The following is a 21,147-nucleotide window of genomic DNA, read 5'->3' as shown; positions in this document are numbered from 1 at the left end:
GGATTTGATTTCCTTTTCTTTTCTGTTCCCTACGGGGACTTGTTGACATTTTTTACAAATTACAATCACAATCATGGCGTCTCTACCGACGTCTACATCTACTCCCGGCCTCAATGTCATCGCTCTGATATCCGGTGGGAAGGACTCGCTGTATTCGATTTTACATTGCATCAAGCATGGGCATCGGGTCGTTGCGTTAGCGAATCTTCATCCGCCATTGCCGTCGGGGCAGGGACAGGCTGAGGAAGAAGAAGAAGAAGATATGGATAGTTTCATGTACCAGACTATCGGACATGGGGTGATTCCTCTCTACGAGACGGCTCTGGGGATCCCTCTGTACAGGGCGGCGATCACTGGCGGAGCGGTCGATACGTCCCGGATCTATCGCAATGGAAATGACGCTGAGAGCCAAGACCTCGACACTCAGGCGCAGGCGCATACTCTCGGAGATGTTGCGGACGAGACAGAATCATTGATCCCGCTCCTGCGACGGATCAAAGAAGCCCACCCGGAAGCTAATGCCGTTTCAGCGGGTGCTATCCTGTCAACGTACCAACGGACAAGAATCGAGAACGTCGCGGGCCGTCTGGGCCTGGTTCCACTTGCTTGGTTGTGGATGTATCCAATTCTGCCGCCGTCGGAGGAGAGGAAGGATCCCGACGGGTCGTCCTCCGCGGTGCCGGAGGCCGGGTTGTTGGAAGACATGGCGGCTTGTGGCTGCGACGCTCGGATCATCAAAACCGCCTCCGGCGGTTTGGATGCTAGTTTCTTGTGGGGGAATGTTGCGTCGCCTTCCGGGGACGTGCGGCGGCGGGTCGTGAAGGCCATGAGGAGGTTCGCGGCAGAGAGCCTCGGAGGTGCTGTTTTGGGAGAAGGAGGCGAGTACGAGACGTTGGCGATTGATGGGCCGAGCTTCCTCTGGAAGCAGCGGATAAGTGTTGAAGAGAAAGAAGAATGTTCTGGAGACGGGGGCGTCGCGTATGTGAGAATCAAGAATGCGAAGTGCTTGCCGAAGGAGACAGATACTCCTGGCATCACACCACAACAGGTCAGACAGCCTTCATTGTTGGATGGAAAGTTTGAAGGCTTTTTGAATGAACTGCAGTCGCAGAAGTACGAAGACTTTGTACCTGGTTCAGACCAGACCAGAGGGAACGGAGCGTCTGACTGGTCAATTGAGGCGATGAGCCTCAAATGCAAGGCAACATGGGCCATCGCGAATATTACAGCACCAGAAGCTGGCATCGAAACCGGCGCACAAATGAGGAGTATAGCTCTCAAGCTGGAAGAGATCCTGAAGTCCTCCACAGCAGAAGTCCAGCCTGGTCAGCGGACCACAGATGATATCGTCTTTGCGACTGTACTCCTTCGATCCATGAAGGATTTTGCCTCGATGAACAATATCTATATGCAGTTGTTCAGAAAGCCGAATCCTCCGGCAAGAGTCTGTGTTGCATGTGGTGACAGTCTCCCTGATGGCGTGGAGGTCATGCTCTCCGTTGTCGTCGACCTGGGACCTCGAGATCTGAGACAGGGTCTCCACGTTCAATCACGTTCATATTGGGCCCCAGCCAACATTGGACCATACTCGCAAGCGATTACTATACCATCGGAGCCGGGTACGAGGGTTGAGACTTGCGGCGGTTTGGTATACATTGCTGGCCAGATACCGCTGGAGCCTGCATCCATGGAGATTGCAGGTGGCTTGTGTGGGCCTGGTGAGAACTGGTTAAAGAACTACACATTACATGCTGTACTGTCGCTGCAACATCTCTGGCGGATAGGTGCGGCGACACAGGTAGACTGGTGGCTGGGGGCAATTGCCTTCTTAGCAGGGGACAAGCAAATAGATACCAAGGTCCGCATTGCGTGGGATCTATGGGAGAAGATCCACCGGCAGAGCGTCAACGAAGAAGATGAAGAAGACGAGCCGGAATTTGATGCTTGGGATCTCAAATACGGCGGCCAAGGAGCTCTTGGAGGCACCAAGGAGGTCCTACCAAGCCTGCCTAACTTCGAGGTAGTGGAAGGGGACTCGAAAACACCCCCTTTCCTCGCTGTGCAGGTAGAGGAATTGCCTAAAGGAAGTGATGTCGAATGGCAAGGCCTGGGCTTGCGGTGCGAGCAAGTAACACTCAGCGAGCGGGTTGATAAGGGCAGAAAAATTTACTCCAGTGGCACAAAGGATGGGAACGTCTTCCTGACTATCGAGATAGACCTCGTGCAGTCTGCATCCAGCTTCGATGAATACGTGCAGCATGCAATCAATGATTACTGTGCCGACATGGACATGGCCCAGGCAGTGATATACACGGCATATCCTTTATCGCGGAGCCTGTGGCCGGGACAAATCGTCCCCTGCAAGTCTGTCTGGGGTCCTGGAGGACGACAGATGGCTGCAGGCATCACTCTGCATGCGCAACGTCGCAGGTAGATTAGAATAGATTCAAAGCAGCCATGCGTCTTTCGAACACAATGCTTATCAGGCTCGTGGCGGACAGGCTTGCTTTGTGATGGTGATAGTTCGGATCTGGTGCCCATTGCTTACAGCATCGTAGAGATGTAGAGGAAGGAGATCCTGTCTCCTGCAGCCGACCAAACATTGATCGTCTGAACTCCATGTGTTGAGATGTTGATAGTCGTAAACATGAGGCCCACACCGGTGCTCGCCCCAACTCCATTGTATACGGCGATCTTCACTCAAGATCCCGTACGAGTGGATAGTGCCCGCATCATCGAGATCCAGGGAGTTTTATGCATTTTAGATCTCATTGGGCTATTGCTCACTCTACCTGCGACCATTAGACTCTAGGCCACGTTTCAGAAACATGGGCTCTGACATGCGTCTTGAGGTCAGGCCAGGCTGAAACATTCAAAACCAGAACGCACTAACCGATCTCTTCAGAAGCTCACGCAAGTTGCCGGCGTGAAAAGTGGTTACTTGACTGATGTCGCGACGAGATAGTTTGATAGTGTGGCGCGGGCGTTGACGTTGGCTGATGACGGAAGCAGAATCGTTAAGTACCTATGGCCTAACATGTGATGAAGCTACCACGGTTCCCTCAGCTTTCCGCGATTCTGTTACAACGATACATATACATTGTCTGATATACCTGGGATCTTTGGAAACAGCTTCCAATCTGGACCGGACAACATCATCTTGACCCTTCGACCGGACATCGCTTTCGTGCTGTTGTTGGTTGACTCGTGCGTCCTCCGTGCGGACGTCACCCATTGCATTCTTCCCCAGGTTCCACGGCATGGCTGTCCGTTTGACGTAGCGCAGATATCGCAGAGTGTGGTGCGATGGCATCGCGGAAGGATCATGAGGAGGACATAGCGCCAGAGCCCTCGAGGCTCGCAGTTCCGCAGTCAGAAGCCGACCAGTTGCGATTCTTCGCACGATCGCCCCATCCCTATCACCGCAAGAGCCGGACACTTCGCGGTTCGGAATCGCCCTCGACAGAACATGACGGTATCCACGACCATGCCTCTGCATATGCAAGAACACCCAGGACGTCGAGTGACAGTGGGACGGAGGCGGACGATGAGAGTACAGGTGTCCTCAAGGGTCTTCCTGCACCGCCGGTGAGACCGCGGAAGGGCTTGCGGATTGGATCTAATATCGAGGAGGACTCGCGCCTGTGGTTTTTTACAAGCTATCGAGGCCGGTCAGAGCGTCGGTCACGGTCGCGGAGCTCGAGAGTGAGCTCGAGTGAGGAACAAGAAACGGAGGCAGCAGAGGGCAAAGAGACGACACGGAAAACACGAGTGGAGGTTCTGCGCAGAGTGTCAGAAACGGCATTGTTGCTCTCCGTTGGCTACATTACTGTTTTGCGTGACGAATCTCGTCAGCTCGCTATATCATGGAAGAGGGGTGAGATACAGCTTTGCGTTCACTAAGATCTGATTCTTTGCTAACGTGTCTGTTAGAATTGATCACGCAAGGTCTTCTAATCATTGGACTGTACGGACTCTACCCTCTACGCATATTGGCATCGACTTTGCGACTTGGACGTTCTCGACCTGTGTACGCCTCTGCATTCTCGATTCCTTCCAGTTTCGATCCTGCTCCATACCTATATCCGATTTTAATACCCGTCTTTGTGTCGCTTTCGGTGTCGCAAGATCTTCCCGCTCTGGTCCTCCTGAACATAATTCTTGGACTCTCGAGTCTACCGGCGAAAGCTGTCCCGCTCCATAACTATGGCTGTGGATTCAGTCTAGCTGGCTGGTTAGCTACGATAATTCCTATAATCGTCTCAGAGGACCCATTGTCCATGAGTGGCTCGCCTAGACCTCTATTTCTCCGAGGCATCAGTTCGGAGACGCTGTTTTTGATATTTCCTCTGCATGAAGCATTGATACCCACACTCGATTTCCTTTTGACAAGCAGCCTCCTGCCAGCCGAGCTTCAGCTTCTGGCTACCGCTTTAATAAACTTGTATATGTTTTCGGCATCCCCTCAGGCTGAGATCCTGAAAGCACTGCTGTGGCTTGGCGGCCTTTGCGTCTTCATTTCATGTCGCCATGTGTTGCGGTGGGAGGTGGCGTTGGCTAGGGTCCCTACCTGGAAATTCCGTCGATCTACTAGCAGCCTCCGATCGCGCAGGAACATCTTCAGCATTCTGGACGAGAAAATCTGTCAGAAAGTGAGCCAATTTGGCTCCAATAAAACGAAGGTGTCTGATGGCGATAGTGAGGACGATCGGTTCGTGAAGAAACCACTGAGACGTCATGGAAGCTTGTCCGAGCGTCATAATGGCCATGCTGGATCCGATGAACCGGCGTCCGCTATTGATAACCAGAGAACCAACGACATCTTCCAAGAGCCTTTCATCACGGGGCCAAAACGACGGCATACCATCTCGACTCCCGAAGAGACAACACACTCCAGCACGCAGCGGGTGCGAACTACCCCAAGCGGCCGACGAAAAAGATCCATAGCGCCAGGGTTGGCGTCCTTCCTCTCGCTGACGGCTGCTCAAGCGCAAGTCCGCAGATGGGTCTACGCTCTGTATACGTACGCAGCGGTTTTCCTGATCATCATGGGGCCAGTGAGGAAGTATGTCGGGGAGAAAGCGCTCCATGGAAATGAGCCATTTGGATGGGCCTTGGGGTATCTCCTGGGTAATCAGTCTTGGTTCCGATTCTGGACGGTCATGATGAATCTGGAGGGCTGGATTCGTATCCCTCTTCGCTTCGACCCGGACAGCACTGCAGCATGTCGTCAGGGCTGGCTGGAACATCTTCGACAGGATACCTTCGGGGAAGCTAATACACGACTTCTGATATCTGCATATTGTCTTCTTGTTCTCATCACCGGAATGGCAATCGTACTTCGTCTGAGCTCCATTGTCGAAGTGGATACCAGACGCAAAGTCTTCCATGGCATGATGGTGGCCATGTTTCTTCCGACGGTATATGTCGATCCTGCGTTCTGCGCCCTAGCACTTTCTCTGATCCTGGCTATATTCTTATTGCTGGATCTATTCCGGGCGTCTCAGTTACCCCCTATCTCACGGCCGCTTACGCATTTCCTCGCCCCGTATGTTGATGGTCGTGATCACCGTGGACCGGTCATCGTGTCGCACATTTTCCTCCTCATCGGATGTGCGATTCCGCTGTGGTTATCCCTTGCAAGCCTGCCGCGTGGCGGAAGCCCGCCGTGGGAGGGCTGGGAGGTACCTTCTCCGGACGTCAGCATGGTCAGCGGAGTGATTTGCGTGGGCATGGGAGACGCAGCGGCCTCACTTGTCGGACGGCGTTTCGGACGGCACAAGTGGTTTTGGGGCGGAGGAAAGTCTCTGGAAGGCAGCGTGGCATTTGCAGCGGCCGTCTCCGTTGGTTTGATTGCCGCACGGGCCTGGGTTGTCCTTGGTGGTTGGCACCCTTCCAGTGCTTGCTCCTGGCCCCTCATTGTAGGTAAGTCGATATTGGCAGCCAGCGTTGCCAGTACCACCGAGGCAGTTCTTACCGGGGGAAACGACAATGTTATTGTTCCTATTGTGCTATGGTTGCTCGTGAGAGGATTGGACATTTGAGCAGTATAGAAGAGCAGCTCCTCGCTTGTACTACACCAATGAGAATGACGCGAGCCTACAGGTTCGCGCGGACATGACTTTACGATGATCGAGAATTGGCGGTCTGTTGTATTAGAGAACATCTGGAGTGGGAGTATTGATCAGAGGCAAACCAAAAAGATTTCTACGCAAGCATGGCATTTTCCTTTGTGTCTTAACTTCATTACCTTTTTGGCCCGGGAAAGAAAATACTGGCGTTGTTCAGGATGGCCCTTGCTTTTCGATGTTGATGTGTTGTACTTATAGCGCCATTGTACTGGTATTCGGTCATTTCTATCCTTTTTTTGAAGCCTCACTCCAACCTTGGGCTCTTCCAGCCTTGATAGCTCTCTTGCCTCCGATATGTATGTATGTATGTATCTATCTATCTATCTCCTACTTCATTACGGGAATTTTGAATGTTGCCTATGAATTAGAAAGAACTTTCATGTTGTCATTGTTGCCTGGTTGGTATCGATATTATTAGTATAAATCACTAGTTAGTTAGAGCGATATGCACAGACACAAATACAGATCCAGATCCAGGCCCAGGCCTAGAACAGGGACACAGATAGATAATAAAACTGTTCATTGGAGGTTAGGCGGCTGCCTGTTATCCTAGGTTGCGTTGTGAGATGTGTGCCTAGTATTGAGGTGTTTTCTTTTCTTCTGTTCTTGTTGAGAGTTGTGTGTCGAATTGAAATATAGATAAGATACGTGGTATCTGAATAAAGGGAGGCATTGAGACTAGACCACGATGCTCGGTTAGTACGGGGTAGATAGTTATTTAGTAGTAGTGACTATCTAACTATCATAGTCTACCTAGGTATCTAGTGAGTGTGGCTGCCTATGGTGTGGTGCGATGCAGGGCTGAGGTGGTCGGTGGTCAATAATCGCCGACCACTAAATAAATATCTGAGAAATTGGGGTGTGACTGATAGTGAAGGAAAGCGTATGGTACTGAGTCCTAAGGAATGATGAAAATGAGTTGTAATAAGAGATATAGAGTAACTCGAGATATAGATATAGATAGAGTAGGCGACGAGTCGCTTATCTTGTGTTATTAGTATGTACATACTTTCGAAACCGTTTTCGGTCCTCGGGATCTGCGGCACTAGAACCATGGGGCTGTGATCTTGGCTTGGTGTCTTGTCTTGTCTGTCTGTCTATCTGGAGGAAGAGAAGACGAGAGAGAAAGAGAGAGAGAGGAGAGAATCAATTGTTCTTTGCTGGCCAACGAGTGGATCCCGGTTCGCTGACGATCTGTGGGGAATAATGGCTGAAGAAGAAGACATCGATAGATAACTAGGATTATGGGTAGATAGATACTCTACGGATGAGGGTGATGGCTTGTCTTTGTATTATTCTTGTCCAGTGGTTATATCTACGTATTTGCGGGAAGTTTCTTGACTGGATGATTCTGAGATTTTGCCATCATTTTTGGTACCTGTTGGGCAGTTGCTTTTCACGCTAAAGATGATATCTATCGACCCTGTCTGTTCCGCAGCCGCGGTTAGGCCGCTAGATAGCCTGGTGGTGATCTTCTAGTCTATCCAGGTCGCAACTGCGAGTCATCTTAGGAAGACTGTGCTGGAACTAGAACTATCTAGTTATCGAATCTAAGAGTAGATAGAATCCAGTCAGTGCACTGCTATCTTCCTCTTCCTTCCTTCCTTTGATGGGCCCGGCTGACTGGGGCGGCTGAGTTACCCTTGGATCAATAATAATCTTCAGCGTCTGCTCTACTTACGCGGGTTAGACTAGTCAATCCAATGGTGCTGCGGCCCCAGGTGGTTCTGCCTGGGACAGACAACGCGCCACGTTGAGTGTCTGGCTGCAGCGGCCATGCGGAGTGGAGAGGGAATGATAGGAGAGGTGTTTCTGACGCGTCCTGGGCCCCAGAGGGTGTTGTCTGCCTGGAAAGAAAAAGGAGGATTGAAGTCAGTCAAGTAGAGAGGAAAGAAAGAATGTTGTGACAGGGAAGAGAGAGCGAGATAGTCTATTATTATTTTAGGTAGTTATCTACTGTAGATAGTACTAAGTACTAAGTCTAGAGTACTTAGGTGAGACTCTGAGAGAGGCGCAGTTGGGAATGAAAGCGGGAGATCACGGGATTGATTGATCATCCCTCGCAGGGTCCAGTCACCGGACATATCATATCAGCTCGCTTCTCAGGGGAATTATTATTATTATTATTATCATTATTGAGAGGCTGGACAAGTCAGTCAGTAGTCAGTTAAGTGAATTGATTAATTAATTAATTAATTAATTTGAATTAATTAAATAACTTCCCAGTGAGCGCCGTGGATGAACAAGCGATAAGACCGAAGAGGGATGGCGTCATGGTGAAGTTGACCATCGTGATTTGGAGTCGCGATGACTGTCGCCTGCGATGACGAGGGAGTGGTTTTTAGGTTGAAAGCACCTTGATTCGTGGAAGTTTAATGCATTTGTATTATAGTATCGTGGACATTATTATTATTATTACTAGTAGACTGGAGAGTATTCAACTAAAGAATAGTTATATCTAGAGTACTTAGACAGTCAGCCAGCACATCTAAGGACCGGAAATGACGGTCTGGAATCGGGATGGCAAAACAGCACACAGGACAAGCCCAGATCATCGACCAGGCAGTCATCTTCGCATCCGTTATTGACGTGGAGGCGGTCGTTTCAGCAACCGGTCACGTCCGGCGTTGGCAGTGGTTGGCTCCTGTTGGCTCGTTGCGGATGATCGTGTCCCTCTCCGCGATCGTTACTAAGTAGCTAGAGACATCCTCGACCATCTGACGGATCGAATCGGCCGTTTTCTTTCTCCAGATGGTCAACTGGTCAGACAGTACGAGTTGAGCATGAGAAGTTTGGCATCATCGCTGGTATCTAATAACAATACAAGAAAATAATAATAATTATAGAGCTCGATCGCTACTTAGTTATCTCGATCTAACTATCTGAGATCACTTATCACCACTGCCGCCCTGCTGACCGCCTTATCCACGACTTCTGAGACAGCCTCTCCTCCTCCTGCTTGATCCTCCTTCTCTCGATCCTTGGGTCTGCTGCTGGCTTGACTTCCCTCTCCCTCCGCTCAACCTTCTCATCACGCAATCATCCTCTACTCTGTTGCTTGCAACCCAAGCCCGTCCTGTCGTTTCCTTGACCTGGTCGATCTGCCACCCCAAAGCTCCCCGATAACCACGAGCGCCGATCTATCGGTCGATTGATTCATTCCCATCTCATCGGCCAATCCCCTGCCAGTCAAGGTCTCGACCGCATTTTCCATCCATCCTTCCATCGCAAGCTTCACCATCCTTCCTTTTTCCTTGTCTGAACAACTACCCGGGTCGACTTGTTTTCGAGTCATCACGGTCCCCAGTCCGTTCGAGCTTGCAACCGGGTCCCCGGCAATCCCCAGCTCCGTCGGCCGCATCGTGATTCCCATCTCGACCGTCGACAGCGCTGATCCTACAGCATCTACGCCAGAGTGCTGTTCGTGCGGTGTCCTGATGGGCCTCCACTGCACTCCGTCCTCGTCCCCGCCGTTGTCGAGGTAGTTGTGACGGAGAGATAGCTCAGCTTCCGGCGTCGGACTACTCGGTGGCGTATCTCGAGAGGACTGCCAGTCAGTCACCCATCCCCCCCCCAAACAGCGAGGATGGCCGCGCAGCAACCCTCGAGGAGGGCCCGTGAGGGCTCCCGATCAGAGCTGCCTATAGGTCGATACACAAGGCTGGATGAGATTGGGAGAGGAAGCTTTGCTACCGTCTATCAGGGCGTACATTCGGTGAGTCACCTCCCGACATAGATTCTCTATCTCTAATGGCATACACTCATCCATCCTCTGCTGAGATGTTACTGAGGATGAGAGCTCCTTGCGCTGACTGCTTCTTCTGAACTGTAGAAACATCGGTCCTACGTAGCCATCAAGTCGGTCAACCTGGGAAAGCTCAACAAGAAACTCAAAGATAACCTCTCGTCGGAGATCGACATCCTCAAGGGCCTTCACCATCCCCATATTGTCGCTCTTATCGACTGCCATGAATCCTCATCTCATATCCACCTGGTCATGGAGTATTGTGCCCTGGGGGATCTGTCACTCTTCATCAAGCGGCGGGATACGCTGGGAGACCACCGGTTTACGCGGGATATGATCGCCAAGTACCCGAACCCACGCGTCGGTGCGCTCAATGAGGTCGTGGTCCGGCATTTCCTCAAGCAGCTCGCGAGTGCACTCAAGTTCTTGCGAGACCGCAATCTGATCCATCGCGACATCAAACCCCAAAACCTCCTATTGTGTCCCTCTCCCACGTCATACAAGCACGGTGTGCCCCAGGTCGTCCCTTACAAGGGAAGTGAGAACTCTTTCACACCCGCCACTGGGCTAGAGTCCTTACCCATGCTGAAGATCGCTGATTTTGGCTTCGCTCGATCTCTTCCGTCCACCTCTCTGGCGGAGACGCTGTGCGGCTCTCCACTCTACATGGCCCCTGAGATCCTTCGATACGAGAAATACGATGCGAAGGCAGACCTTTGGTCAGTCGGAACGGTGCTCTACGAGATGGTGGTGGGCAAGCCCCCGTTCAGGGCCAGCAACCACGTCGAATTGCTGAGAAAGATCGAGCGAGGCGAGGATCGAATCCGATTCCCAGAAGACAACGAAGCGTCAGCCGAGATCAAGCAGCTGATCCGTGCTCTTTTGAAGCGCAACCCGGTGGAGAGAATGACGTTCAAGGATTTCTTCGATAACGTGGTCATTCAAAGTGAGATCCCTGGGCTGGTCGGTGACGATCGACCTCCTGTCAGTCGCCGTCCGTCCGCTGATGTTGGCACCGTCGATCAGCAGCGTCGAGTCAGCTCTCGCGGAGAGCTCGCAGCGCAATTGGACACAATATCCGCCGCAGAGGCTCGGGAGCGCTCGTCTGCGCGAGGCCGCGAATCACCTATTCCTAGCAATCTCCAGCGACCGATGACGCCCCGGATGAAGTCAGATACACCGCCTAGGCCCAGTCCCATGAGACGGGTAGCCAGCGGAGACCGGCCCCTGTCGTCAGGTAAGGATCTCCAGCGAGCGGCCGTCACTGCTCAACGGCCGGCCGCTATCACCCACGCGACGGCTCCTGGACGTCAGGAGCTCATGGATCGCAGTGGCGTGGCCGCCGGCCTAGAACGCCCCAGTCGAGCCACTTATCCACCGGCCATGGAGGATGTCCAGACACGGGAAGACAGAGTGCTGGATGAGAGGGAGCGAGCTGCTCAAGAGGTCGCCTTTGAGAGAGACTACGTCGTGGTTGAGAAGCGTGCGGTGGAAGTGAATGCATTTGCAGATGAGCTCGCCAACAGCCCTCGTATCAACCAGACTTCCCGCCAAGGAACCGCTTTAACCCGACGAGCCACAGTCCAAGGCCCTTCAAGTCCGAGCTCACAAGCAGCGCAGGCGAGAGCCATGCAGGTGGCTACCGGGCGAGCCCGGGCTGATTCCACGCATCATCGCCAGAGTTCCTATGAGCGGAGGTATGGCCAGAGCCCGACGTCAGCGACATCTGCTATCTCCAAAGCGCTCAATATGGCAAGCGGACGGTTGTTTGGCGTGGGATTTTCTCCCCCCTTGACCATTGGCAAGGGCGGTCGCTCCCCTCCGCTGGCGTATAACCCGTTCCCTGCCTACCCCGCGGTCCAAGGCAGTCTCATGGCCGTTGGAGATAGTCCCAAGGCCAATGCGGCTGTCGATGAAGACACAAGAACCGTGCAGGTGATCGAGGAGTGTGCGACTCGAAGTGATGTGGTCTACGGGTTCGCGGAAGTCAAGTATAAGCAACTCATTCCGCTAGCGCCCTCCGTCCACACTGATACAACAATCAAGCACAATTTCCAAGGCGGCGATGGTGACCCTTCGGATTCGGCCGACGGTGGCCTCACTGTCGATGCAATTGTGACTCTATCAGAAGAAGCGTTGGTGCTTTATGTCAAGGCGCTGGCCCTGCTAGCCAAGTCAATGGATATCGCCGGTGGCTGGTGGGCTCGCAAGAACCGCGGGGAAGTTTTTGGAGAATCGCCCCCTAGATCGGAGGGAATGTCTGCGACGAGTGCTGTGGTTGGGACGCGCATCAACAACGTGGTTCAATGGGTCCGTAATCGGTTCAACGAGGTGTTGGAGAAGGCGGAATTTGTCCGGTTGAAGTTGATTGATGGCCAAAGACGACTTCCCCCTGATCACCCTAGCCATCCGAGCAACCACTCGATTGGTTCTGCTTTGGGTACCTCGGTTGATAATGTCGTCGTGGGCTCTGGAATAACAGCTGAGAAGCTCATGTACGACCGGGCGCTGGAGATGAGCAGGGCTGCTGCGATCAACGAACTCACTGGTGAAGACTTGCCTGGATGTGAGATTGCCTACGTTACCGCCATCAGAATGCTTGAGGCTGTGCTCGAGGATGACGAACTGCCCCGATCAAGGAAAGGCAGTGATGCGGAGAAAGCCAGCCCATCCGACGGTGACCGACTCATGCTCGATGGTGTGCAGGTGGAGGATCGAAAAGTTGTGATGAAACGTAAGTGTCTCTATTTCTGTTGATCGATATGTCAAGCTAAAAGTTGTATAGTCGTCTCCAGCATCCGCAGCCGCCTTGCCTCTCTCCGCAAAAAGATGGCTCTGATGGCCAAGCGGGCATCTGCATCTCCAGCTGGTGCTGCAGCAAAGGTTCCCACGTCAAATCTGCGTCCTGTATCACCCGCCATGGCAGTTACTCCGCCCAAATGAGTTCATGCAAGATGACCATTTCCCTATGGAATCCAGCTCTACTTTCCAAAATCCACATCCGCGTTTTTATATGGACCTTGGAACTTGTCACCTGCGCGATACCATGCCAGCGTGTCTTGAGGTTTCACGCGGCATGTTTTCATCCGTGCCTTGAAAAGGCTGTCCTTTTCAATGGCCACTCATCTTCTCGTCTCCCGATGTCGCTTTGTTGACTTCACAATTCTCTTCCAACCGCGTCTTAATGACTTACTTTTTAACATTTCTACTATACTACGTTGACCTTTTTCTTCCTCTCCCTCTTCATTGGAGTCGGATCCCCGACTCTGCAATAATGTTTCTCTGGGCGGTTTTCGTGCGCACGTTCCCGGTTTGTTTTTTCCACCGACGTCTTTGGACCGGTTTATCATATATCCAATGGGAAGAAGATGGAGTTTCTTGTTTGTGGCGTTTCGCGTTGGGCAATGGGTCTCCAGACTGGCTAACTCGACTCTCCTATGCTGTTGTTGCTTTCACTTTCTTTTTCGTTGATGGCCCGCATTATGGATGACGCTGCACGGCAGTAGTTATGATAACGGCATGGCATGACCTCGCGTCGTTTGTGTAAGGCCGTCTGTCTGATATATGGAATATTTGGTGTAAATACTTTTGGGAACGGGCGCTGTCCAGGCTGTTCGGGCGTTGGCATCGGTCCAGAGAGGCTTCCTTGCTCTCGGTTTCGGGGTTGTCATGGTGCTTTCTGATCTCATGGAACCAAAGGCTGTCCGGGCGGTCTCTGTATGTAAACAGTGAACGTGGACTGATTATTATTTGTCTACACTTGTGTCTTTGTCTTCTGTTCATCTCTTCAATCAGTAGATAGGGCCGAGAGAGCGTCGGGATGCCGAGCAGAAAACTGGGTTTACCACAGGACGCCACACGGTCCGTGCCGATTATTGCGTGATGCGCCTCCCGATTTCTGTGTGTCATCGCGCCTGTGCCGGTGTCTGAGCGCAGTTGGCTAAGGACGAGAATAATGAGGTTGGCATCTGCTAGTTATTTTTCGTTTATGGTACCTTCCGCTAATCTGCTCACGAGGCATCGCGTGTGCAATTCGTCCAGGGGAAGGGCTTTTTTCTGTCGAGCGTTTTCTGTGGCGGACACCCATGGATCTATATCCTGTTGCGCCTGTGATTCGCCCCTCCCCGCGCCCATGGACAGCAGCGCAGTGGCCATCTCAGGGCGTCTAGCACACTTGAGGTTAAAGTTAGTGGAGATATCAGATCTAAACGGCCGCTCTTTGGGGATTTCTAGAAAATTTGACCGATTGCGCCATCACTCGACGGTTGCATGGGCTGGGCTTCTCGATTAAAAAAAAAAAAGATCAATGCCCTGCTCGCGTGTGGCGCGAGCAACAAATTCTTGCACATTCGAGCGCGACCATCTTGTCTTGTTGAATATTAAACATTATTTCTCGCCGCCATGAGATGACTTTCCCTTCTGGGCTACCGTGAGCTTGTGTGGACCGTTTGCAAATAGGGTCGAGCCTGTGCTGATCCCCGTGGAAAGATCAATATTGCTGCTCTTGGTAGCTTCCCCAGTTTCCCTCTCTCTCCAGGCCTCCAGGACTACTTACTTGAGGTCTTGTCCCGCTGCAAAAAAGTAACGTCGACTGGGGCTGGATGGTTCGGTCTCATTGCACCACACTTAGTACAAGCACATCATCGCTGTCGGCTGTCACCGCGCGGTTAAGCCCGGTTTTGGTCGGGAACAGTCGCTCTTGGGGTGTTTGAGTGTAACTCAAGCTTGCGCTTGGTCCAGCACGTGTGGGAAAAATATCATTCTATAAGAAACATTGGGCGCCCAAGTGCATTTGATATCGTTTGCTGCTATAGTGTGTGTTGGCGCAACCCAGCTGCTATTGAACCATACTACATCGCCATGGCCGATCAAGAACCACAGAGCGGGTTTGTCAAGAACGCCGCCGCTGATGTGAAACCACTCGATGAGACGCCAAAGAGGGCAGATGGAATCTCACAGATCTGTAAGTATCAACACCCGCAGAATCAGTTTGTGGCATGCATTTGCCTACGTCCCGACATGGAGTGGCTCATATGTTATAGATGACGGTCATGTCTTCGACCAGTCGCCGGATAGCAGACGGCAGATTGGTGTCGTTACAGCGTCGTTCTTGATCTTCAACCGAATCATTGGAACGGGTATCTTTGCAACACCGAGTGCCATTCTGTCGTTGACAGGCAGTGTCGGACTGGCCCTCTTCATCTGGGTTGCCGGCATGGTTATTAGTCTGGCTGGAACGGCCGTCTACCTCGAATGGGGAACCGCGATTCCCAAGTATGTATATCAAGATGTGGATGCAGTGGTCTGAACTAATCTGGTTTGTGTTATAGAAACGGAGGCGAGAAGAACTACCTGGAATATGTCTATACCAAACCCAAGTTTCTCGCGACGGCCATGTTCGCCGCATACGCCGTTCTGCTTGGCTGGGCGGCATCGAACAGTGTCATCTTCGGAGAATACATCCTCAACGCTGCGCAGGTCGAAGTCACTCGGTGGAACCAGCGAGGTATCGGCTTGGCCTGTATTTCGGCCGCCCTCCTGATCCATTCCACGGCATTGAAATGGGGTCTCCGCCTTCAGAACGTTCTGGGAGCGATCAAGCTGATCATCATTCTGATCATTGTCGTCACTGGATGGGTGGCACTAGCTGGACACCTGAAAGTCCCCAAGCCAGACAACTTCTCGAACGCATTTGCGGGGACCGAGGGCAGTGGTTATGGTATCGTGACCGCTCTATATAACGTGATCTGGTCGTTTATCGGTTATTCCAATGCAAACTACGTGAGTGGCCTTCTGGAGGAGTTTTTCTTCTTATCCCTCTCAGGTTGAATGATATCTGACTGAAAGCAGGCTCTGAGCGAGACCAAGAATCCTGCTCGCACATTGAAGATTGCAGCTCCGTTCGCAGTTACATTTGTTGGAATTCTGTACATCCTGGTCAACGTCGCGTACTTTGCGGCCGTCCCGAAGGAGGAGATTCTGTCATCAGGCCGCATCCTGGCAGCCTCCTTTTTCCGCAACATGTTCGGCGAGCGAGCGGAGCGAGTCATGTCCGTGTTCGTGGCGTTGTCTGCGTTTGGAAACGTGCTTTCTGTTTTGTTCTCGCAGGGTCGAAGTAAGTTGAACGGTGTCTAAGTAGTTTCCTTTTTTTTTTGACGATCCGGATCATCGATATTGACAATGGGAACAGTCGTGCAGGCACTCGCACGCGAGGGCGTGTTGCCCCTCTCCAAACTATGGGCCAGCAATCGGCCTTTCAACGCCCCCGCTGCTGGTCTCTTGGAGCATTACATTGTCTCCGTGATCATCATGCTTGCTCCCCCGCCGGGAGATGCCTATAACTTCCTTCTCAAGTATGTTTTTTTTGTTTCTATTTATGATCTGCAAATCCGTCTCAGTTTCTGACCACAAATTTCCAGCTTGATCTCCTACCCTCTCGCGATTGTCAACGTGTTTGTCTCCGGAGGTCTCATGTACATTTATCTCACCAAATCGAAGGGCAAGTTCCCGGACTGGGCTCCCTCTATCCACGCCACTCTCCCCGTCACCGTCTTCTTCTTCCTGTCGAATCTCTACCTGACCATCGCCCCATACGTTCCCCCGTCTCCCGGCCAGAACGTCTACGAACACCTGCCTTACTTCCTGCACTGCGTTGTCGCACTGGGCATCTTCGGCTGCGGTGCACTGTACTGGCTCGTCTGGGCCGTTCTCCTGCCCTACCTGGGCAAGTACACATTGGTGAAAGAGACGGTTGTCGACCCGGATGGCTGGTCGAGAAGCATATTCGTGAAACTGCCACGAGACAAGGTGCGGCAGGAAGCACTACAGCATGAAGGACCAGGGGAAGGGAGTTCGAGGTCATGAAGAAGCATGAGTAAACGTCACAAAATAATGGTTTCTCTCTATTTATTTATTTAATAATGAATATCCTATCTTTTTCGTTTGACGTTCTGGTTTTGAACGCTGCGAATATATTACTATAATAATATATTATGATGTCCCAACGTTCTATGGAAACCCACTCACTTTGCTCCCTCCTTAAAAAAAAAAGGAAACAATACTGGGCCCCTCAAACTTGCTGGATTAACCCTCTAGCAAGGAAGTAAAGAGATCGCGATCCGAACGAACCTGGTGGAATGTAGGGACCGCGTTCTCTCCAGCAGCCGGTGTTAAGCTTGACTGGTTGCTGAGGTTTGTTCCTTGCGGTGTTTTTGTAAGAGGGAAAGAGTCGATGGAGTGGGAGATTTTCCATTTCATTTGTAGTTAACTAAGGTTGGTTAGTGAGTTCATTATATAATCATAGAAGGCCTGAGGCCATTAAAACTGACTGCAGATCACCTGATACTTGACTAAGCATATTCACCGCCAATTGTTCTGCCCGCTTCACCGCCGCAAGCGCTGACCGCCCGCAGGAAATGAAGCCTGGACGACAAAGACAAGGAAATTAAATTTACCTTAACGAAGGTACTATTATTATTATTAAGTTCAAGTTAATCGTGTTGTTGTTGTTCTTCTGCCCCTCCTCTCCTCCGCCCTTCCCAGCCCCTCTTCTGTCTGCTCCCCCTCTTCTCCTCCTCTCCCTCGTCCATGCGTCGATTCTCTCGGAGCCCATCGCTGGTCTGGAACGCAGCAAAGCTCCCACGGCCTGCCTCCATTATTATTCCCCGACATCGCTGGACATCACTCCCGTCCTCTCCTTCCAGATCTCTCTCCTCCCTTCGAACGACTTCCGCTCCGTCATCGCGCATTCCCGCCCGTCTTGCACCGCTGAATCAGGCCTCCAAGCGATACTGCTCATACCGCAGGATGTGTCGCTCCAGACATGCCGATGCGCCCTCGGGCTCGACTACCGTCCCGGGTCGAGAGGTGCTGCCGACTAATGTCAAGCCATTGCACTATGACTTGACTCTGGAACCGGACTTTGAGAAGTTCACCTACGAAGGAACTGTGATCATTGAGTATGTTGTGGCCGTATTCCTGGAATTTTATGCCTGTGTTGTTCCAAGGCAACCAACGGCGGATAATGACCGTCTACAATAGCGGACAATCGATCTGCAGTCACACGGCACACAAAGATGTCGCTAATTTGTTTTATTTCTCTGCTATAGTCTCGACGTCGTAGAGGACACCAATTCCATTTCGCTGAACTCAAATGAGATCGACATCCATTCCACCACCGTGTCCGCAGGAGGAGCGGTGGTGACCTCCAGCCCAGAGGTGACCTACGACCAGGATGCGCAGACTACGACAGTCAAGTTCAAGGAGACCATCCCTGCCGGATCAAAGGCCCAGATCAAACAGACTTTCACGGGCCAGCTCAATGACAACATGGCCGGGTTCTATCGGTCCTCTTACAAGGACAAGAACGGCCAGAAGAAGTACATCGCGACGACGCAGATGGAGCCCACGGATGCCCGGAGGGCCTTCCCTTGCTTTGACGAGCCCGCCCTGAAGGCCAAGTTTACCGTCACGCTGGTCGCAGACAAGGGTAAAACCTGTCTCAGCAACATGGACGTAGACCAGGTCTTCGAGGTCGACTCGAAAATCACGGGCGGCAAGAGACAGGCAACCAAGTTCACAACCTCCCCGTTGATGTCGACGTACCTCGTGGCCTTTATTGTCGGCGATCTCAACTACATCGAAACCAAGAACTTCCGGGTTCCCATCCGTGTGTATGCTACTCCGGACCAGGACATCGAACACGGCCGGTTCTCCCTGGAACTGGCCGCCAGGACGCTTGCCTTCTACGAGAAAGCTTTCGATAGCGAATTCCCTCTTCCCAAGATGGATATGGTCGCCATCCCGGACTTTAGCGCTGGTGCCATGGAGAACTGGGGTCTGATCACATACCGTATCGTCGATGTTCTTCTTGATGAGAAGACTAGCGGCGCCTCGATGAAGGAGCGAATTGCGGAGACGGTCCAGCATGAGCTTGCCCACCAGTGGTTCGGAAACCTTGTCACCATGGACTTCTGGGATGGTCTCTGGCTCAACGAGGGGTTTGCGACCTGGATGTCCTGGTATTCGTGCAACGCCTTCTACCCGGAGTGGAAGGTCTGGCAGACCTACGTCATTGATAACCTCCAGAGCGCGTTGTCCCTGGACTCCCTGCGGAGCAGTCACCCGATCGAGGTCCCTGTGAAGCGGGCAGATGAGATCAACCAGATCTTCGATGCCATCTCCTATTCGAAGGGCTCGTCGGTCCTGCGCATGATTTCCAAGTACATGGGCGAGGATGTCTTCATCCAGGGTGTCCGGGATTACATTAAGAAGCATGCTTACGGAAACACCCAGACGGGTGACTTGTGGGCAGCCCTGGCTAAGGCCAGTGGCAAGCCCGTCGAGTCAGTGATGGATATCTGGACGAAGAACGTCGGTTTCCCCGTCGTGACAGTCTCAGAAAACCCTACCAAGTCCACAATCAACGTGAAGCAGAACCGTTTCCTTCGCACTGGGGATGTCCGTCCCGAGGAAGATAAGACGATCTACCCCGTCTTCCTTGGTCTTCGCACCAAAGACGGCGTGGATGAGAGCATCACCCTCAGCGAGCGCGAGGGCGAGTTCAAGGTTCCTGATCTTGACTTCTTCAAACTCAACGCTGATCACACCAGCATCTACCGGACATCTTACACCCCTGAACGACTCGAGAAGCTTGGAAAGGCTGCCAAGGATGGCCGCTTGACGGTTGAAGACCGTGCGGGTATGATTGCTGATTCGGGAGCGCTGGCAGCATCTGGGTACCAAAAGACCTCTGGTCTGCTGTCTCTACTCAAGGGTTTCGACACCGAGTCAGAGTATGTTGTGTGGAACGAAATGCTCACCCGCATTGGCACACTACGCGCTGCTTGGTTGTTCGAGGACCAGAGGGTCAAGGATGCTCTTAAGGCTTTCCAGCGCTCCCTTGTTAGCGAGAAGGCCCACCAGGTCGGCTGGCAGTTCTCCCCGGACGATGACCACATCCTGCAGCAGTTGAAGGCTTTGACGTTCGGTAGCGCTGGTATGTCTGACGATCCCGTGGTCGTGAATGCTGCCAAGGACATGTTCAAGCGTTTCGCCGAGGGTGACCGGAGCGCCATTCACCCCAATATCCGTGGCAGTGTCTTCAGCATTGTCTTGAAGAACGGCGGCGAGAAGGAGTACGACGTCATCTTGGACCGTTTCCGCAACGCCCCTACTTCCGACGAAAAGAACACTGCTCTGCGTACCCTCGGTGCCGCTGAAGACCCCGCTCTCATCAAGAGGACCTTGGATCTTGCCAGCGGTGACGAGGTCAAGAACCAGGATATTTACATGCCGCTTGCTGGTTTGAGAAGCCATACCAATGGTATCGAGGCCCGGTGGGAATGGCTGAAGACGAACTGGGATGCCATCTACAAGCGACTGCCGCCGTCTCTGGGAATGCTGGGAAGCGTAGTCCAGATCACTACCTCCAGCTTCTGCACGGAGAAGCAGCTGAAGGAGGTGGAAGAGTTCTTTGCTTCAAAGGATACGAAGGTAAGTCGGTACATTTAGCCATAGAGGGAGACAAGAGTGAGATTTGGCTGACATGTGCCGTGTTGTAGGGTTACGACCGTGCTGTCGAGCAGAGCCTTGATGCCATCCGCGCCAAGGTCCACTGGCTCAAGCGTGACCGGAGTGACGTAGAGAACTGGCTGAAGGCAAATGGATACATCAACGAACAGAAGCTGTGAAACTGTTGACCGATTCCTCTGGGACTTTGCACGTCAATTGAATCTGGCGTCCAACGTTTGAACCGGCTATATACTACTCCTCAGAGAGTTACAGACGTACTCGTCACGGGCCTTGTGGTGGTTATCTGAATGAACTACCAGGAGCAGCTAACCTGTAATTCGAAAAAAAGAAAAAAGATAAAAGCCAGAACGGGGCAGATAGTCTCACTCATCCAAGCCCCCGTCTTACTCGGCTTCTTTGATAATCCCCCCCAGGATAGCAGAGAAAAGGGTGGGGAAAAAAAAAGAATACAAAAATAGATCACCGAACCGATGTTCGGATCTCCTCTCACCAGAATAATTAAATGACCGCGTGAAGCTCCTCCCATAGTATCCATGGACGTGGAATTCTCCTAAAAAATAACTCTATCTATTTCTAAACACAACCGAAAGAGAGACCGACCAGTAAAAGAGACATAAAGTATTTTATTATTGGGAGAACTATGATGATAGAATCATAGACAGACAGGAGAGATAAGATAGGCAGGCCATCGGCGAAGGAATTATTACATAGTTACTATCATGACAAGAGAACTGCGGT

The 21,147-nt window shown here is 52.0% G+C and overlaps 4 protein-coding genes across 4 annotated transcripts; all 4 read left to right on the top strand.

Annotated features, from left to right (window-relative positions):
• Nucleotides 1–73: 73 nt before the first annotated feature.
• On the top strand, nt 74–6,429 carry C8Q69DRAFT_491858 (hypothetical protein; the record flags this gene model as incomplete). Its single annotated transcript, XM_028632155.1, has 4 exons — nt 74–2,430; nt 3,251–3,266; nt 3,322–3,877; nt 3,934–6,429. 4 exons carry the CDS (start codon nt 74–76, stop codon nt 6,042–6,044), a joined length of 5,040 nt encoding a protein of 1,679 aa, XP_028485509.1. The 3' UTR covers nt 6,045–6,429.
• Nucleotides 6,430–9,611: 3,182 nt separating this feature from the next.
• Nucleotides 9,612–13,088, top strand: C8Q69DRAFT_270048 (Serine/threonine-protein kinase atg1). Its single transcript, XM_028626783.1, has 3 exons — nt 9,612–9,846; nt 9,964–12,610; nt 12,662–13,088. The coding sequence occupies exons 1-3, from the start codon at nt 9,718–9,720 to the stop codon at nt 12,817–12,819; spliced, it is 2,934 nt and encodes a 977-aa protein (XP_028485508.1). The 5' UTR covers nt 9,612–9,717; the 3' UTR covers nt 12,820–13,088.
• Nucleotides 13,089–14,261: 1,173 nt separating this feature from the next.
• Nucleotides 14,262–17,195, top strand: C8Q69DRAFT_270073 (amino acid permease-domain-containing protein). Its single transcript, XM_028626785.1, has 6 exons — nt 14,262–14,839; nt 14,919–15,150; nt 15,207–15,657; nt 15,727–15,991; nt 16,067–16,229; nt 16,296–17,195. The coding sequence occupies exons 1-6, from the start codon at nt 14,737–14,739 to the stop codon at nt 16,738–16,740; spliced, it is 1,659 nt and encodes a 552-aa protein (XP_028485507.1). The 5' UTR covers nt 14,262–14,736; the 3' UTR covers nt 16,741–17,195.
• A 120-nt stretch (nt 17,196–17,315) lies between these two features.
• On the top strand, nt 17,316–20,459 carry C8Q69DRAFT_467761 (aminopeptidase). Its single transcript, XM_028630647.1, has 2 exons — nt 17,316–17,834; nt 17,985–20,459. Exons 1-2 carry the CDS (start codon nt 17,464–17,466, stop codon nt 20,386–20,388), a joined length of 2,775 nt encoding a protein of 924 aa, XP_028485506.1. The 5' UTR covers nt 17,316–17,463; the 3' UTR covers nt 20,389–20,459.
• The last annotated feature ends 688 nt before the right edge of the window (nt 20,460–21,147 follow it).

Source organism: Paecilomyces variotii (assembly GCF_004022145.1).
Source record: "Paecilomyces variotii strain CBS 101075 chromosome Unknown C8Q69scaffold_5, whole genome shotgun sequence".
In the NCBI taxonomy this organism is placed as follows: domain Eukaryota; kingdom Fungi; phylum Ascomycota; class Eurotiomycetes; order Eurotiales; family Thermoascaceae; genus Paecilomyces; species Paecilomyces variotii.
Note: the sequence above shows the minus strand (reverse complement) of the source record. Positions and strands in the feature narration are given on the sequence as shown.

What these genes read in the sequence shown, in the direction of transcription:
- C8Q69DRAFT_270048 (XM_028626783.1), top strand. Translation starts at nt 9,718, where the DNA reads ATGGCCGCGCAGCAACCCTCGAGGAGGGCCCGTGAGGGCTCCCGATCA. An exon ending in TCTATCAGGGCGTACATTCG is followed by an intron (nt 9,847 to 9,963) that starts GTGAGTCACCTC and finishes TCTGAACTGTAG; the next exon opens with AAACATCGGTCCTACGTAGC. An exon ending in TCGAAAAGTTGTGATGAAAC is followed by an intron (nt 12,611 to 12,661) that starts GTAAGTGTCTCT and finishes AAAGTTGTATAG; the next exon opens with TCGTCTCCAGCATCCGCAGC.
- C8Q69DRAFT_270073 (XM_028626785.1), top strand. Translation starts at nt 14,737, where the DNA reads ATGGCCGATCAAGAACCACAGAGCGGGTTTGTCAAGAACGCCGCCGCT. An exon ending in TGGGGAACCGCGATTCCCAA is followed by an intron (nt 15,151 to 15,206) that starts GTATGTATATCA and finishes TTTGTGTTATAG; the next exon opens with AAACGGAGGCGAGAAGAACT. An exon ending in GTTATTCCAATGCAAACTAC is followed by an intron (nt 15,658 to 15,726) that starts GTGAGTGGCCTT and finishes GACTGAAAGCAG; the next exon opens with GCTCTGAGCGAGACCAAGAA.
- C8Q69DRAFT_467761 (XM_028630647.1), top strand. Translation starts at nt 17,464, where the DNA reads ATGCGTCGATTCTCTCGGAGCCCATCGCTGGTCTGGAACGCAGCAAAG. An exon ending in GAAGGAACTGTGATCATTGA is followed by an intron (nt 17,835 to 17,984) that starts GTATGTTGTGGC and finishes TCTCTGCTATAG; the next exon opens with TCTCGACGTCGTAGAGGACA.